This window comes from Mesocricetus auratus, unplaced genomic scaffold (assembly GCF_017639785.1).
Source record: "Mesocricetus auratus isolate SY011 unplaced genomic scaffold, BCM_Maur_2.0 Super-Scaffold_100003, whole genome shotgun sequence".
Taxonomy (NCBI): Eukaryota; Metazoa; Chordata; class Mammalia; order Rodentia; family Cricetidae; genus Mesocricetus; species Mesocricetus auratus.
This window is the reverse complement of record NW_024429188.1, coordinates 57,688,807-57,705,913: the sequence shown is the minus strand read 5'-3', so window position 1 is coordinate 57,705,913 and position 17,107 is coordinate 57,688,807. Positions and strand designations below refer to the sequence as shown.

The window sequence follows — 17,107 nt, the reverse complement described above, 5'->3', positions numbered from 1 at the left end:
CTCTGTATTGTTTTGGAAGCTGTTCTGGAACTAGCTCTGTAGACCAGGCTGGCCTCAAACTCACAGAGATCCGCCTGCCTCTGCCTCCTGAGTGCTGGAATTAAAGGCATGCACCACCAATGCCTGATCTGTACTTTCTTCTTTATGCCATCAATCTTGGGGGTTTGAACTCAGTTCATCAGGATTGGCAGCAGGTGCCTTTACACATCACTACTGTTTATAAACAGTTTGCAACCGATCTTCTATGCATTTCACTGAGCATACTAAAATATTCATAAATTAACACCCAAACAATGTGACAAATTTTGGATACAATGATGTCTGTAACCTGCTGAATTAATGAAATTTGATAGACGAAATGAAAGTTTTTCCTTATGGTCATCATGAGGGGGCATCAAAGAAAAAATTCAAGGCATAAGGAGAATTAGCAGAATTATAGGGGGAAAGTATTTAGAGAATATGAATCATATTTTAGTATTTTCTTAGACTATAATAACAATGCTATCAAAATGATACATAGATTTACACAAACATTTATTTTTTCTGTGGGAAAATTAATAGCCAGATTTTATGTGTGCACGGCCTATTTTATAAGGGTTTTCTAGTTCTTTATAAGCTGAGTATTTCTTTTCTTTTGGAGTATAGTTTGCTCTCAGAGGTCCAGATGTGGAAACATCCTGCAAGGAAGTTAAAAATATCAAAGTAATTGCATGACATTTAATGGAATACCTAATCTTGCTTACATATGCCAATGTATTAGAAAATTAGGCATGTATTATATGTCATTTTAGAAAACTGTTTAGTTGCTATTACAAGTTCATAATTATTTAAAATAATTAATGTTAGCTGCTTTTAAATAGCTATTAAATACATGTACAATAATTCTTCTAAACTGCCTCAGATGCTGTGCAATCCAGAATCTCTTCACTACAGTAAGAAACAAACATTGCTGGATGATATGCATGTAAGAAAAACATGTAGTTTTGTGATATTATAGTCCCAACATTCATTATCTTACTGTACAAGATGAATATTAGTACATCCCTGAGATGGTTTCCTAGCATTTAATCAGTTCTCATTGGTTCCAAATCTCCTTTCTAATGATTGCAAATGTAAATATTTTATATATAAATTTAGTATAAAAATTAATAAAACATGTTACATTTATTTCTATATACATTTATTTCTATATACATTACTACCTATTATATATTATGTATTCTCTATCTTTGACTCCCATTTACCCATCCTATTTACTGAAATAGTAGGTATAGCAATTCATTTAAAGTCAACTTTCTAACCCTATATCTGAACTGATTTTGTTTTAACATTTTAGCATAATGAATGCCAATGTTCACTATGTCATCTGTACTGGAATTATGATGATGATGACCATAAACAGAAATTGAAATGATTTTACATACAAAGGTTGGCTTCATCTGTGTGGTTGATAAATAATTGCTCCCATAGTTTACAACAGGCTTAGTTGGTCCCAGAGAGACATCCCAGTTTTGAGCTGGATAGTTGTAAAGAGTACCTTCTTTGACTTCTTGAGCAATACAGCTATTTTAAAAATAAAAAATAGAATATTTCAAAATATGAAACATACACATGTTGTTAAAGTATTATAATGCAATAGGTTATCATGACTATATTCTATATGAAATGAGGTCATGCAGAATTCATTAGATTGAAATAAGAGGCACAATGAAGTAATGGTGTATTCATAAGCTAGAAAGCACTGAACCATTTTTCTTTTAATTATATTATAAAAACTAGAGGCTTGATAGGGAATACTCCCCATGTTCTTTCTCAGAATGCCTACGCAACTGTGATGCTTAAACTGGAAGGACAGCTTTTAATTAAAAGCTCTACAGTTTAATATTGATCACTTCTGAGATTTTCCTCAGGAAATACGCTAATGAGCTATCTTTTGCTGACAAAATACCATTATATAGATATGCAGAGTTGAAAACAGTGTTTTATGTCTGCTTGTCTCTGCAGCTTTGCCTTCACCAAAAAGTAAAAGAATATACAAGTTTAAACTGTCCAAATAAATTGTTTCCAAATGAAACACTCTTGACTTTCTTTTTCAGTATTTGCACTTTTTACCTTTCACTTCCCATTTATAGTATAGATAACTTACTTGGAATTCGTTCTGGATAATTGTGATGATGGAGAAAAAGAAATTCTGGAAAAAGCTTCGTTGTGGGATAGATTCCAAGGATTCTACACAGAGATGTTTGTAAGAAGAAAAAAAAGGTTAGTCATGATTTTAAAGAAATGTAAAATACAGTGTATAGTTGCTCACATTGCATCTCCATGCTAACATGTATGTATCGTGATGGTTCTAAGCTACTTCCTACTACATGACAATTGAACGAAAGTAAAAGAACTTGGCAAGAGTCTATTAATATAGCTATCTCCTAACTATCATCTGTCTGTCACCCATCTAGTGATAGAAAATGGTATTCTGAAGATGTGTAAATGGGAGTTACACTTCAGGCACAATCTAAGCATTAAGTACTGCATTTAACCAAAGATTGAATTTAAGACCATCTTTCAACTGTCATAATGTGAAAAACTTCATAGATAATACACAGCTGACAATACCTCGAGGAGAGAAAATTTCAGTTGAATACAGCATCAGACAGCTACAGAATACTGTAATGAATTTTTAAGAAAAAGACAATCCTTGTAAATCAATTGATAAAAACCAAAATACTCCAAATACATGCACAAGGACTGAATTGTAACACTATTGTTTTTGAAGTAAGATATTCACATTTAAGTAAAGATGTGAGGTGTAAAAGTGATTGCAAGTCTATATAGAACCTATTCTTTTAAGCACAGATGCTATGCATGCAGGTACAACATTGTGTTGTGGCTCTTTAGCCAGTCATTTCAAAGTCAATGATAACTTGACATAGCCATTTTATACAATTAATTTGACAATGAAAAGCTTCAGATAGTACTTTGACATTGAAATGGTTAAATGATGTGAAATATATAAGATGATCCATCGATAAGTTTCAGGTCTTATGAACAACCATCCTAGAGGGGTAAAGAGTCTTAGATGAATCATAACATTAGAGATAAGAAAGAGGTGAAATTTCATTTGAAAAGGCCTACGGACAAAGAAGAATGAGACTGACCCTGTATTTTTCCTTCATTGTTTAAAATTTTCTTTTCTGTCTCCTGGCTTTTTTTCTGTTTTGGCTTCAAAAACATCCTCAGGAAGAAATAAAATGCAATGCTGAAACCAAAAGGAAGGTCATACCCCCTGAAAAGACTCTGATGAACCTTGGTCAGAAAGATGAGCTTACATCCATAACATTTCTCATTTACTCTCTGATCTCACAAAGAGCAGAATCAGGCATGTCAGGGTATTCAAGTCTCCTGTCTTAAAAGGGGACTCTTTCTTCTCATGGTGAACTTAAATCATTTGACTCATGACTTTTCCTCTATTAGGGAAGAGGCCATAGTGCATTTCTTGTGGTAAAAGTTTGGACTCAAGGTCATAAATGAAGATTCTTTAGATTCAGTAATGTGAATGCTTTAGATTCATAATGAAAGCGTTATGATGCCTAAAGATGTAGAATTATTGTACCCATATGCACTTCTTACTTGTCCATTTTTGGCCTATTTTAATTTTTAAATATTTATGTGTATTAGCGATTTTTGCCTGTACATACATTTGTGCATCACATGTGTGTAGAGTCCATGCAGGCCAGCAAGGGTGTCAAATGCCCTGGAACTGGAGGTACAAATGGTTGTGAGCTGTCACATGCGTCTTGGGAATCAAACGCAAATCCTCTGAAAGAGCAGCCAGTGCTCTTAATCACTGAGCCATCACGCCAGTCATTGGATTAATTTAAATTCATTAATTCACACCTTGCCTTATTCCAAGAAGGAGATACAGCAAAGCACTTTAGACTTGAAAGTAAAGATACATAGAATAATTTATAAAGCAAGAGAGAAACTGAGATAGTAAGATTACATTTTTTTAAACTCAAGCCTTTTGGGTGGTAGTAATGGTGCCAATGATAAGATTGTGGCAACCGCTCTTATATGCACTTGGACATCAAAAAATATCACCAGAAAGTTAGTAAAGACATTCTTTTCCAGGATTAATAACTAATAGTCAGTGCCATCTATTTCTCACCAGAAAACTTATGGTAATGATAAAGCTATTAATGATTCCAGGAAAATAATAAGCTGGTATAAGAAATGTAGTCACTCTGCTTTGAAGTCTAACAGTAGTTGTACCAAAGCTGAAACTCTTCACATAATCCAGAAGTATGAAAAATGCGGGTTAAATTTCTCCATGAAAAACATTTCTTTTATATCATATTTCAGAAAAAAGTTGAAACACCATATTCAGCATTGTGGATTGATTGTTTTGCATACATGTTGATGCAGAGAGAATAGGATATGCGTTTCTTCAGTATATCAAGAAGCAATCCATGGCCCACACTTTAAATAACAAAGAGAAATCCATGTGGGGGAAATCTATCAGTGTACCAGAGTACAAAAGTCACCAGACCAAACATTTAAGTAAATAATCAGAGTATTAACACCATCTTAAAGAAATTTTAAAAGTGAAACTCATTATGAAGAGGCAAATAATCATGTGCTTGGAGATATGGAGGTACATCTAACCTAACTAGAACAGCCTGACTAGGAGCCTATCTACTGAAAGTCATAGGTAAACAAGCTGTCCTGATTTTTTTCTGCTTCTAAATGTCAGTGATGTTTCTCAATTTTTACATAATACAGCCCACAGATATGATAGTAATATCTGGAAGCAGGAGAACACGGCATCTTGGAGAGGACAAGATCTGAGTATCTTGTTTTGGTTTTTTATTTATTTTTATTTAAATAAGAAACAAACCTGCTTCATATGTCAACCCCAGCTCCCTCTCCCTCCCCTCCTGGCCTGCTCTGCACTCCATTTCCCCCCTCCACTCCCCAGGAAGGGTGAGGCCCTCCATGGGGGATCCCCAAAGTCTGTCATATCAGCTGGGGCAGGACCTAGGTCATCTCCCATGTGTCCAGGCTGAGAGAGCATCCCTTCACATGGAATGGGCTTCCAAAGTCCATTCCTATGCCAAGGATAAATACTGAGTTACTACCACAGGCCGCAAAGATTGCTGAGACCTCCTCACTGACACCCACGTTCAGGGGGTCTGGATCAGTCTCATGCAGGCTGCTCAGCAATGAGTCAGGAGTCCATGAGCTCCCCCCCCCCCCGTGTTCAGGTCAGCTGTCTCTGTGGGTTTCACCCACCCAGCCTTAACCCCTTTGCTCATCACTCCTCCCTCTCTCCAACTGGGTTACAGCAGTTCAGTCCAGTGTTTAGCTGTAGGTGCCTGCCTCTGCTTCCATCAGTCACTGGATGAAGGCTCTAGGATGGCATATAAGGTAGTTATCAATCTCATTATTGGGGAAGGGCATTTGAGGTAGCCTCTCCACTATTGCTTAGATTGCCAGTTTGTGTCATCTTTGTAGATCTCTGGAAATCTCACTAGTGCCAGATCTTTCCACCAACCTACAATGGTTCCCACTATTATGGTATCTCTCATCCTGCTCTACTCTATTCTTCCCCCCCAAGTCAATCTTCCTGCTCCCATATTTCATCCTCTCTCCTCCTCTTCTCCCCTCCTCTTTCTCCCAACCCCCTTTCCCCTCCTGCATGCTCCCAATCCACTCAGGAATTCCTATCTCCTTCCCCTTCTCTGGGTTACCATGCATATTTCTCTTAGGGTCTTCCCTGCTTCAAAGCCTCTCTGGCAGTGTGGATTGTAGGCTGGCAATCCCCTGCTGCATGTATAAAACCCATATATGAGTGAGTACATAGCATGTGTGTCTTTTTGCTACTGGATTACCTGACACAGGATGGTTTCTTTAAGTGCCATCCATTTGCCTGTGAATTTCAAGATTCCAATTTTTTCTGCTGAGTAGTACTCCATTGTGTAAATATACCACATTTGGTCCATCCATTCTTCAGCTGAGGGGTATCTATGTTGCTTTCAGTTTCTGGCTATTACAAATAATGCTGCTATGGACATAGTTGGACAGATGCCCTTGTTGTATGAATGTGCATATTTTGGATATATACCTAAGAGTAGGATCGCTGGATCTTGTGGTAGACTGATTCCCAATTTTCCTGAGGAACTGCCTGCCATACTGTTTTCCAATGTGGCTGTACAAGTTTGTACTCCCACCAGCAGTGGAGGAGTGCTCCCCTTTCTCCACATCCTCTCCAGTATAAACTGTCATTGGTGTTTTTGATTTTAGCCATTCTGGCAGGAGTAAGATGGTATCTCAGAGTTGTTTTGATTTGCATTTCCCTGATGGCTAAGGATGTTGAGCACTTTCTTAAGTGTCTATCGGCCATTTTAGAATCCTCTATTGAGAATTCTCTATTTAGTTCTGTAACCCACTTTTTAATTGGATCCTTTGGTGTTTTGGAGACTTGTTTCTTGAGTTCTTTGTAAATTTTGGAGATCAGCCCTCTGTCAAATGTGGGGTTGGTGAATATCTTTTCTCATTCTTTGGGCTGCCGTTTTGTCTTGTTGACTGTGTCCTTTGCCTGACAGAAGCTTCTCAGTTTCAGCAGGTCCCATTTATTAATGGTCCTTCTCAGTGTCTGTGCTACTGGTGTTATGTTCAGGAAGCTATCTTCTATACCAATTGGTTCAAGGGTACCTCACACTTTCTACCCTAAGAGGTTCAGTGTGGCTGGATTTATATTGAGGTCTTTGATCCATTTGGACTTAAGTTTTGTGCATGGTGATAGACATGGATCTATCTGCAGTCTTCTTTTTTTTTCTTTGGTTTTACGAGACAGGGCTTCTCTGTATTGTTTTGGAGGCTGTCGGTCCAGCCCAGCCTCGAACTCACAGAGATCCGCCTGCCTCTGCCTCCCGAGTGCTGGCATTAAAGGTGTGCGCCACCACCGCCTGGCTATCTGCAGTCTTCTAATCCTTTAAAATTCATTATTAGAAAATCTTCAGAGACCCCAAAATAGTATTCAGCCTATACTTCAATTGCATTATCTTTTTATACTCTCCCCAAGTTTCTAAATCCTTCTCCATGATCTTTATTTTCAACTGATAATTTCACTTCTTAAAGAGTTTATTGAGTGATGTAACCCAGACCACATGTTCTCTTGTTTGCTGATTATTTGATCTGGATCTAACGTGAAAGCCTCCTTTCTGTGGTCCAGCTTCCATAGTACCAGAAAATACTATACAAGCTGCCAAGGAAGGCAAACAATTAATAGTCCTTCCTACCCAAATGTGACACCTATGAATCACAACAGCAGCTAGCATGATAAGATACCTATAAAGACGCAGTAAGTAACAGTTGTTTATTTGAACTTAAGCCTGCTCAGCAGGAGGGAAACCATTTCTGGTATTACAAACTTAACCTGGAACTAATGAAGTCCTGTGTCTAAAAGAGATCTGCCACTTTTCTAGTACAACATTAATTACTGTCTACCATCTGAATCTTTTCCTTTTACCCACAGATAGTGTGTAGATCGCTTCTGATAAAAGAAGCCCCTCTTTCCAGCAAATGGAAACCATCACAGAAAGACACAGCTGGAAACAAAACAGAGATCAACTTGGTGCAAGGAGCCCAGCCCCAGTGGATACATCTACATCACAGCTCCTGCATCTATGACTCAGGGAAGTCTTCTGTGAAACAGTCTATCATAGAAATGGCTACATAAACAAGATCTGAACAATGACAACATCAATATACATGCTAATATGAATTGAAGAAAATCTCATGGGGTCACATATAGACAACTCACAAATTCAGATGTGACTCCTAATTGTCTAATGCAAAGTGGTGGATCCTGAAACAATATACACAAGAACAACGAAAATGAACTCATCAGGTTGTATTTATATATTTATGCATATATGTGCATGTGTGCATAACAATAGTAATTATGAGAGGCTATCAATTTCAAAGTGAGGGGACATGGAAGGAGTTGGGGGGACTGGACTTGGGAGGGACTGCAAGGAGGAAATGGAGAGGGGAAAGTGATATATTTTAATATCTAAAACATAAAGAAAAAGAAATTGAATTGTAAAAGAGAGAGAGAGAACTGTTTATTGTCCACCAAATTTGTCAAAATATCGACATCAGTGTCCATAACACTTTGCTATTAATAAAATGTGTGTGTTGATACCAAGACAAAGTTCTTCCAAGTCATCTCAAAATCAGACTTCTTCTTGTCTCCCTAAGAATTTATTCAGTTATGCACATTTCGACAGCAACAATTTCCTATTCATTGCATCATACTTGTTAACATAAAGACACATATTAGAAAGAAACTCTTTTAACTCTGTCGACATTATTGCCTCATGTCTCCTCTTACTATTACTGTAAAATAAAATTAAACGTTTTCTGTCATTATTGTCACAACTATTTCATCTTTCTTGTACCTTTACACTCAAGTCCAGCTTGCTTCTGCCTCCGGCACTGTGCTTGTTGATGTTGTCAGCCACTTCCATATTGCCAAATCCAAACCAATAATAAATTCTCTGCCCTCAATTCCCACGCTTTTTCAGTGCAGTTTAATACTGTAGTTTATCTCAATTTACTCATATTTATAAAGATCATTAAGCCTACAGTAGTTGGAAAAAGTATCAGCTAATTATTTCAATGGAAAATACAAAAAGCAAGAAAGCTATTTAACTATACTTATGACGCTTTTTGTTTGTATGCTGTGGCTCAATACTCTTTTATGTTTGACATATTTTACATGCAAGGAAGGTAAAATTTTACTTCCAATGAGACTATGAGAATGCTAGAGTATGGTAAAAATGTTTCAGTGAACTTTCACTGGATCATGTTATTATTTTGTAAAATAAGAAATTACTGGAATTTTGAATTAAATTGTTTCATGTTACAAAGTGTTGACAGATTAGTGGCTTCCAAAACTATTTTTTAAGGTTTAGATTATTTAAAAGGATGCCTTGTTTTAAGACACAATATTTTATTCTACTTTTCAACATTTCAAGCAATTTTCAAATTCAAATATATGTTGATCATACTCTGCTAAGTTTCACCAAATCCTCTCTTCCTCCCTACCCACCCAACTTTTAGTTGTTTCTCAAGAAAAGAAACAAAAACTCAATAAAACAACAACCTTCCAAAACAAAGAAAACAAAATAAAACCACACCAAACTATAAGCAAATAAAGCAAACAGAAACCTTAAACAAATAAATAGAAAACCTGTGGAGTCTTTTTATGTTGGTTAACTACTACAGAACATGAGTCCTGTCCTGCAGTAGCTGATATGTCCAGTATTACTCCATTGGAGAAAAGTTAGGCAAGACAAACCACAAGATCAGTTTATTGATTTATGGAATTTCTGTGTGCAAATGAAGAGATAATTTTTAATATAAAAATTCAGAAAAATATGTGCTCCATTTGACTGTTTAGCGATTTAAAAAGCAACTTTGTTTATTTTCTTCCATAATAGTTTACATAATAATTTTGATAATTGAAGCACTTTACCCATTGAATACTCAAAACACCCTTATGAAACAAAGGTATCTTTTAATGCTATATGCCACATATGTGATACAATATCAATAAATCACATGTTTATATATATCAACAATTAGTTATATATGTATATATATAAACACAGATAAATCTATATCTCTATCATGAACTTTTTAAATAATTTAAGACTTTGCTTTTGCAGATTTATATTCATTTTTCTCAATATATGATTTTAGAAGAATGCACCTTCATACATACTTATAGCTTCTTCATGTTACACTCAGCTATTCTTTAAAAATAAATAAAAATTTTTTCTATATTTAGTGATTCAAGTTTAGTTATCAAATGAAAACTTTCTCTTTTAAATAACATTTATGATCTTGTCTAATACAATATCTAATCTTTCTACTTATAATTATATTCTAGATTAAATAAGAGAAACTAAAATAGAATAGAGAACTTGTTCAGTACTCCAAAAAATATCTACAATTATATTTTTAATATTATGTTAAAATTCAAAATCTGAAGGGGAATATTTTCATAGATGTGACAAGGTCAAAAACACATGTGAAAAACAAGACATGAAAACAGATCAGGGACTTATAAACAAGAAGTAGCCTCTGGTTATGCTAATTTTGAATTGAATACTCTAAATCAATACCTACCTTCTACTTTGGTCCTGCATACTCCACGATTATTAGATTATAAAATACAAATTGTTAAGAAATGAGAGTTAATTTTTTGAGGGGAGGGGGGGAATGGGAGCTGGGAAGAAGAGAGGGGGTGAAGAGGAAGAGAGTTGGTCATGGGGGAACAGGAAGTTGAGTGGGTGGGGGTAGAATAAGGGGAAGAGGGAATCATAGGATAGAAGACAGATCAGGCACCAGAGTGACCTCTAGTGAACTAAAGGGATAACACCAATTGGCAAGCTAAGCAATAGTGGAGAGACCACCTCGCACGCCCATTCCTGATAATGAACTTGTTGTCTATAACCATCCCGGAGCCTTCATCCTGTGACTGATGGAAGCAGAGGCAAACACACAATTAATCACTGAACTGAACCCAAGGAACCCAGTGACAGAATGGGCTGGCAAAACCAGCAGAGACAGCTGATCTGAACCGGGGAGTGCTCTTGGACCCCAGAGCGACAGTGGGGAGGCCAGCATGGGACTGATCTGGACCCCCCAAATGTGAGTGTCAGTGAGAAGGCCTGGGCAACCTATGGGGCCCTGAGCTATAGATCAGTGTCTATCCCTGGAATACAAACAGTCATCGTGTGCCTATAGCACAAAGAGAGATGCTCTCTCAGCCTAGACTCTTAGGGGAGTGCCTGGACCCTACCCAGAGTGAAATGACAGACTCTAGATATCCCCTATGTGGAAGGATTTGGCAATAGGGTGGGAGGGTGGGGGGGAAGGGGAGTGCAGGAGGAGGGGAGGGAGAGGGAACTGGGATTGACATGTAAAACAAGCTATTTAAAATTAAAATAAAAAATGATAAAAAAAAAGAAATGAGAGTTAAATTTCACTCACTTGGTTTTCAGGTTAAATATGTTTTGCTAAAGATAACTGAGAAAAATAGAAGAGTAAAAATTTTTGTAAACCAACTGTAATGGGCTCCCCTGTCATCCATGCACTCAGGAAGTAGAGGCAGGTGAATTGGGAGTCGTTTCCAGACCTGGGAAACATAGACTCTATCAAAAACAAGCAAAACAAAGGAAATCAAAGACATTTGGTGACAAGAATGTCATTGCATATATCTTTGAAGTCTGCCTACTCTCTCTCAGCATGATATAGTGCTCTGCTCATGACAGACACCCAAGTGTTATTTTGGAAACTCAGTTTTAATAAATTCAGTAAGTGAAAAGATCAAGGCCAAAACACTTTTTAAAATTCTAATCGCATGCTTCCAAGCACCATAATACATGTAGAAAAGTCAGGAAGAAGTTACAATGACTACACTAAGTAACTATTTTAACACTACAAAACAAGCTATGTAAATCATTTTCACTTGGTTTTACTGAAAGAAATATTAAGACTAGAAATTGTCTCAAAAAATCGGCCAGAGCTATTGAGAAAATTTTACATATGCATAATGTCCAGAAGTTTTCTTACCTCCGCACATGGACTTTAACATGAACACATGAATACATATACACACTATACACAATAACAAATAAATTTTTGAAAGTATTTTGAAGATTATTTTGTTTGCATGAGTGTTTGCTTGCATATATGTATGTGTACTAGGTGCAGGCCTGATGCCCACAGGGTCAGAAAAGGATGCTGAATGGCCTAGAACTGTAGTTACAGATGGTTGAGAGATGCCATGTGAGTGCCAGGAATCAAACTCAGATCCTCTGAAAGAGCAGCCCTAATAACTTTTAAAAAAGAAAAAAAGGCATGCCTTACTCATACTGTCCTATCCATCTTTTAAGTCCAAATAACTAATATTGGTCCTACAGGAATGTCTTTGTGACTAAAAGCACATTTTGGAATACTGACTACTAAAACCTTTAGATATATAGAACAATATTCCATATTTGTTCACGGTACATAGAATAGCATCAAATAAAATATGACCAACAAGTCAAAGGAAATCATGATTTCTATAAATAAAAACTATTTTTAAAACTGTTCCTGTTCAAATCAACCAATGCCTTCTGGGCATTTTTATTAAGGATGTTCCAATATTTTAAAATAATTTACATTATGAAAGAGGTATTATGTATTGGTCTTTGACTCATTTGAAGTTAAATTTCATGCAAGGTAAGACAGGGGTCTAGCTTCATTCCTATGTTCATTGATCACAAGGTTTCCCAGAACCATTTGTAGAAGATGTTGTCCTTTATCCAATGTATATTTTTGGCATCTTGGTCAAAAATCAAGTAGTTCTAGATATGTGGACTATGAGTCCTCTATTAGACTGATTTATGTATCTGTTTGGAGCCAGTATCATTCTGTAATATTGAGCATATAAGTATAGGTAGTGATTTTCTGAACAGGATTCTAGTAACACGTGAAATAAGATGGCAAGTGAAAATGGGATTTTATGGAATTAAAAAAAATGTACAACAAAGGAAATCAACAAAGAATGGATGAAATTTTTACTAGCTACATTGAAAAGAGATTTGGTGCCTAGCATATACAAAGAGAAAACCTCCAAGAGCAAACAACCTGATTAAAATGGACTAAAGAATTAAGTAGGAGGTATCAAAAGAAGAAATGCACAGGGCAGTGAAAACGTTTAAAGTGCGCTGCATCCCTAGTCACCCAGAGAACAGTCACTCCAGTCAGACATTGAATACCAGTACCAACACACCCTGGTGTGAATATGAGGAAAGGAGAACCTCACACAGTTTTGGTAGGAGTGTAACTAGTAAAGCCAGGCTGGAAATCAGTCTGAAGGTTTCATAATAACTAAAACCAAAACTGTCTTCTAACTCAGCTATACTACTTCTGGACATCTACACAAAGAACTCTCTATTGTACTACAGAACTACCTGCACATCCATGTTCATGACTACTCTATTTACCATATGTTAAAACCAGATGCATTCTAGGAGTGTATCAACTGATAATAGACAATAAAATGTGGTACACATCATGTAATGGAATTGTGTTCAGCTGTAAGGAAAAATAAAATTATGACATTTTCTGGGAAATACATGTACCTGGAAAATATACTGAGTGAGGTCACTGAGGCCCTGTAGAGCAAACACCACATACTTGGCTCAAATATATGGATTCTAGTTCTGACTCTTTTGTTGTTTGTTTAACATGGATTACCTTTGAAAGCCAATAGAGTAGGAAGAGGACATGGGTAAAAGTAATTACTTTGGTTAGAAAGGATTAAGCAGAGAGGGGGTACAGTGATGGAGAGGTGAAGCATGGGGTTGTAGGGAGCAGTAACCAGGATAGAGAGCTTAGAAATATATATGGAAACCTGAAATCTTTTATCTTAAATAACAATTTTATGATCATTTTCCTTTCATGGACGAATGGCACTGTTCCTAGAAACAGTGAGTTCCTAAACATTTTCTCAGTCCCAAGGGTGAGATACTGGAGACCCCAGGAACCCTCAAAACAATATAGGCTCTTGTCAATTCTATTTCTTGCATGCCAGAACTAGACCCAATATCATAGTGTTGAAGATATCCCTCCTGATTAGTTTTTTGTCAACTTGACACAAGCTACTGTTATCTTGGAATAACTTGGAAGCTCAATTGAGAAAATGCTTCTATCAGATTGACAAAATTGGCAAACCTATGTTGAATTTTTTAACTGATCTTGGAAAGCCCAGACCATTGTATGTGGTGTTACCCCTTGGGCCTGCACTGTATGAGAAAGCTGACTGAATATGAGCTGGGGAACTGAGGCAGTAGCAGCATTACTCCATTATTTCTGCTTTATTTATTACTCCTGGTCTCTGCACTGCTTGAGTTCTTCCCTTGGCTCCCTTCAGTGATGAACTATGGTCCAAACATATAATCCAAATAAACTCTTTTGACTATGGTTATTAGAAACCTAACTAGAACGATATCCCCCACTTTGGTCATAAGATATATAGACAGCAGGTCAACCAGAAATGGAAGGCCAATCTGCCAGGCATTATAGATCCACCTGTGCAATAACATCTTCACTGTTGTGGGGTAACTAACACTTCTCTGACTGGTTTTGAGACCCTCTCAAGTAAGGGGTCCTGTGCCTTGTTCTATAAGAGTTGCTAATAGTCTGGGAAGATTGCAGGCCCTGGTGGAAACATATTACTGTAGTGTAATTAAATTAGTGTGACATCAAACTGCCTTCTAAGAATCCATGCTTATGCTCAAAAACAAATGTTGCTCCCAGCTTTGATCAGAGAAACCTCCCCTTATAATGAACAGTAGAGGTGTAGAAATGTAGAGACTCATGGTAGACCAAGACACTTAAAACAAGTAAAAGCTCAGCTTATTTACTCAGTTTTAAACAATATATTTATAACAACTTCTCTAAGTTTCACGGAACACTGTAGAAGGAAGAGCAGGCTGTACATATGAACTATAATATAAAAATGAAGGAACACAAAATGCAATCCTGTAGATTGACACAACTATGCAATCATTAACTCGCATCAATGGTTACCTACCTGTGCTGGGCTCATATAAGATTTGGCTATCAACAATTAGTCAAGGAAAGAGGAGGGACTTGCGGGGCTTCGCCATGTATTTCTGAACTATTGGCTATTGGTTGATTCACTGTCTTTAATTGGGTTAGCCTGAGCCCAGCGGGCACCAAAGGATAGTGCCAAACCAAAAACCATAGAAATTACCCTTGTTTAATTCTGTTTTTTATGTAATAAAGTGAAGAGATATGAACATTATAGAGAGATTTATAGGGTAGGAAGAACGTGTAGAGCGGTGGTACAGGTTGGGAGAGGATAGAATATGATGTCGGTCTGTATGCATTGTATATTTTTGTGAAATTGGTTGAGAACAACTTTGATAGTAAAAAATTAGTTAGACCTTCAAAAATAAATGTGAAGCTTCCACAACAGAAGCTATTTGAATTTAGGTCACCATAGGGTTAGAGAAAGTATCTGCCAAATAAATACCTAATTTTCTCCAGGATACTATTTGATGATGGGTTTCCTGGGAATGTGCTTTTAAGTCAAGGATAATCTTCACAGAGATCAGTGAAGGCTAGCTGAGTGGTTAGGGCTCAGCAGATAATTTTCAATAAACTAAATGTTACTCATTAGAAAATGGGCTTCCATCCTAGAGCCTTCATCCACTGGCTGATGGGAGCAGATACAGGCAACCACAACTAAACACTGAACTGAACTCCTGGAAACCAGTTGTAGAGAGGGAGGACTGATGAACAAAGGGGTCAAGACTGAGCTTCCCCTTGACCTGAACAAGGGGTAGCTCATGGACACCAGACTGATGGCTGAAAGGCCAGCATGGGATTTATCCAGACTCCCTGAATATGGGTGTCATTGAGGAGGCCTTAGCATTCTTTGGGACCTTGGGTACTAGATCAGTTTGTATCCCTGGCATACAAATGGACTTTTTGGGAGCCCATTCCACATGGAGGGATGCTCTCTAAGCCTGGACACATGGGAGAGGGCCTAGGCCCTGTCCCAGATAATATGACAGACTTTTGAGATCCCCCATGAAGGGCCTCACCCTCCCTGGAGAGTGGAGTGGGGATTGGGTAGGGGATTAGAGGGGCTGGTGGGAGGAGGGGGAGGAGGAGAGGGAGAGGGAGCTGGGATTGACATATGAAACAAGCTTGTTTCTAATTTCAAAAAAAAACCTTAAAAAGAAGAAAATGAACTTCAAAGAGTAGCCTTGGCATTAAACCCACTGACAACACAGAGTTCAAAAGGATGTTTTGAAATGCACAGGCCTACTAAGTCAGTGACCTTCTGTTGGAAGGCCACATAGCCAAGAATTTATGGTCAGCATGAATTGAACTTCATGGGTTTTCTGAAAAAGGGAAACAAAAATGTGTGTGTGGGGGGTAAAACTGGGAACAATTGGGAGAGTACATGTGAGCAAAACGGGTAAAAAAATACTCTCATAACTAATTTTAAAACATCACACATGCAGGCAAACACACACAAAACCCTTCTGATCCTTCACATGTGAAGTTAAATTCAATTTAAAGTACGGCATGCAGAAAAAGTATACAGATTCTTAGAGCTGACTATCAGAGATCTTAACTGTCATTTAATCTGCTCCTTAACCTCTGTCCACTGGAACAACCTGCTATTGTTACCCCAGTTGTTTGAAACTTGATGCATTACACTGAGGTTTCCTTTAGTTCTGATTCAGCCTTTTGGATCAATGCAAAGGTAACATAGGCCCTCTTCCACATAAAAAATCCCGTGTATGCTTTCAATCATCTGTCATGTGTCATATGTGTAGAATGTTTCCTCTGATGCTGTTAAATGCAGAGCTTAGAGGCAAAGTAGGTATTTAAAAGGGCCATTTATATACTAACTATCATGAGTAATGCTGAAATAAAGGTGGAAGCGCATATATTTCTGATGTGCAAAGTCCTTCTGTATGCTGTGAATATGTGTTGCTTTTATTGGTTGATGAATAAAGCTATTTTGACCAATGGCCAGGCAGAATACAGCTAGGCAGGAAATCCAAACAAGAAGGCAGAGTGAGGGAGATGCCATGTAGATGCTGGGGAAGCAACATGTTAGGTAACAAGTCATGAATCTCGTGGAATAATATAGAGTATTAGAAATATTGATTTATATGTAGAGCTAGTCAGAAATATGCCTGAGCCATTGCCCAAAATATGTAATTAATATTAAGCTTTAGAGTACAGTGTTATAAGCAGTTGCAGGAACTGACAGGTGGAACAAAAAACCTCCAACTACATGTGGCATGCAAATATTTGGCAAGGATTTCCACTTAAAACTTGAAAAAAGCTTATAAGGGGATTCTAAACAAAAAGAACAGAGTCAAGCACAACTTCTTGGTGGCAGCATTTTCTTGGGTGGACTCTGTCTTAGACATGGCTTCCTGAATCAACCATTAATTACAAAATCTGTGAACTTTTTAAAGAGATCCTATGG

The 17,107-nt window shown here is 37.3% G+C and overlaps 1 protein-coding gene across 1 annotated transcript in view; it reads right to left on the bottom strand.

Moving 5' to 3' along the window:
• Positions 1-517: 517 nt before the first annotated feature.
• Positions 518-17,107, bottom strand: part of LOC101830902 — a 51,864-nt gene continuing 35,274 nt past the window's right edge. The window contains exons 5-7 of the mRNA XM_040744348.1: positions 2,147-2,229; positions 1,425-1,563; positions 518-677 (exon numbers count right to left, since the gene is read on the bottom strand). Coding sequence (XP_040600282.1) covers positions 555-677; positions 1,425-1,563; positions 2,147-2,229 — 345 coding nt within the window. The 3' untranslated portion in view covers positions 518-554. The remainder of the gene's footprint in view (positions 678-1,424; positions 1,564-2,146; positions 2,230-17,107) is intronic.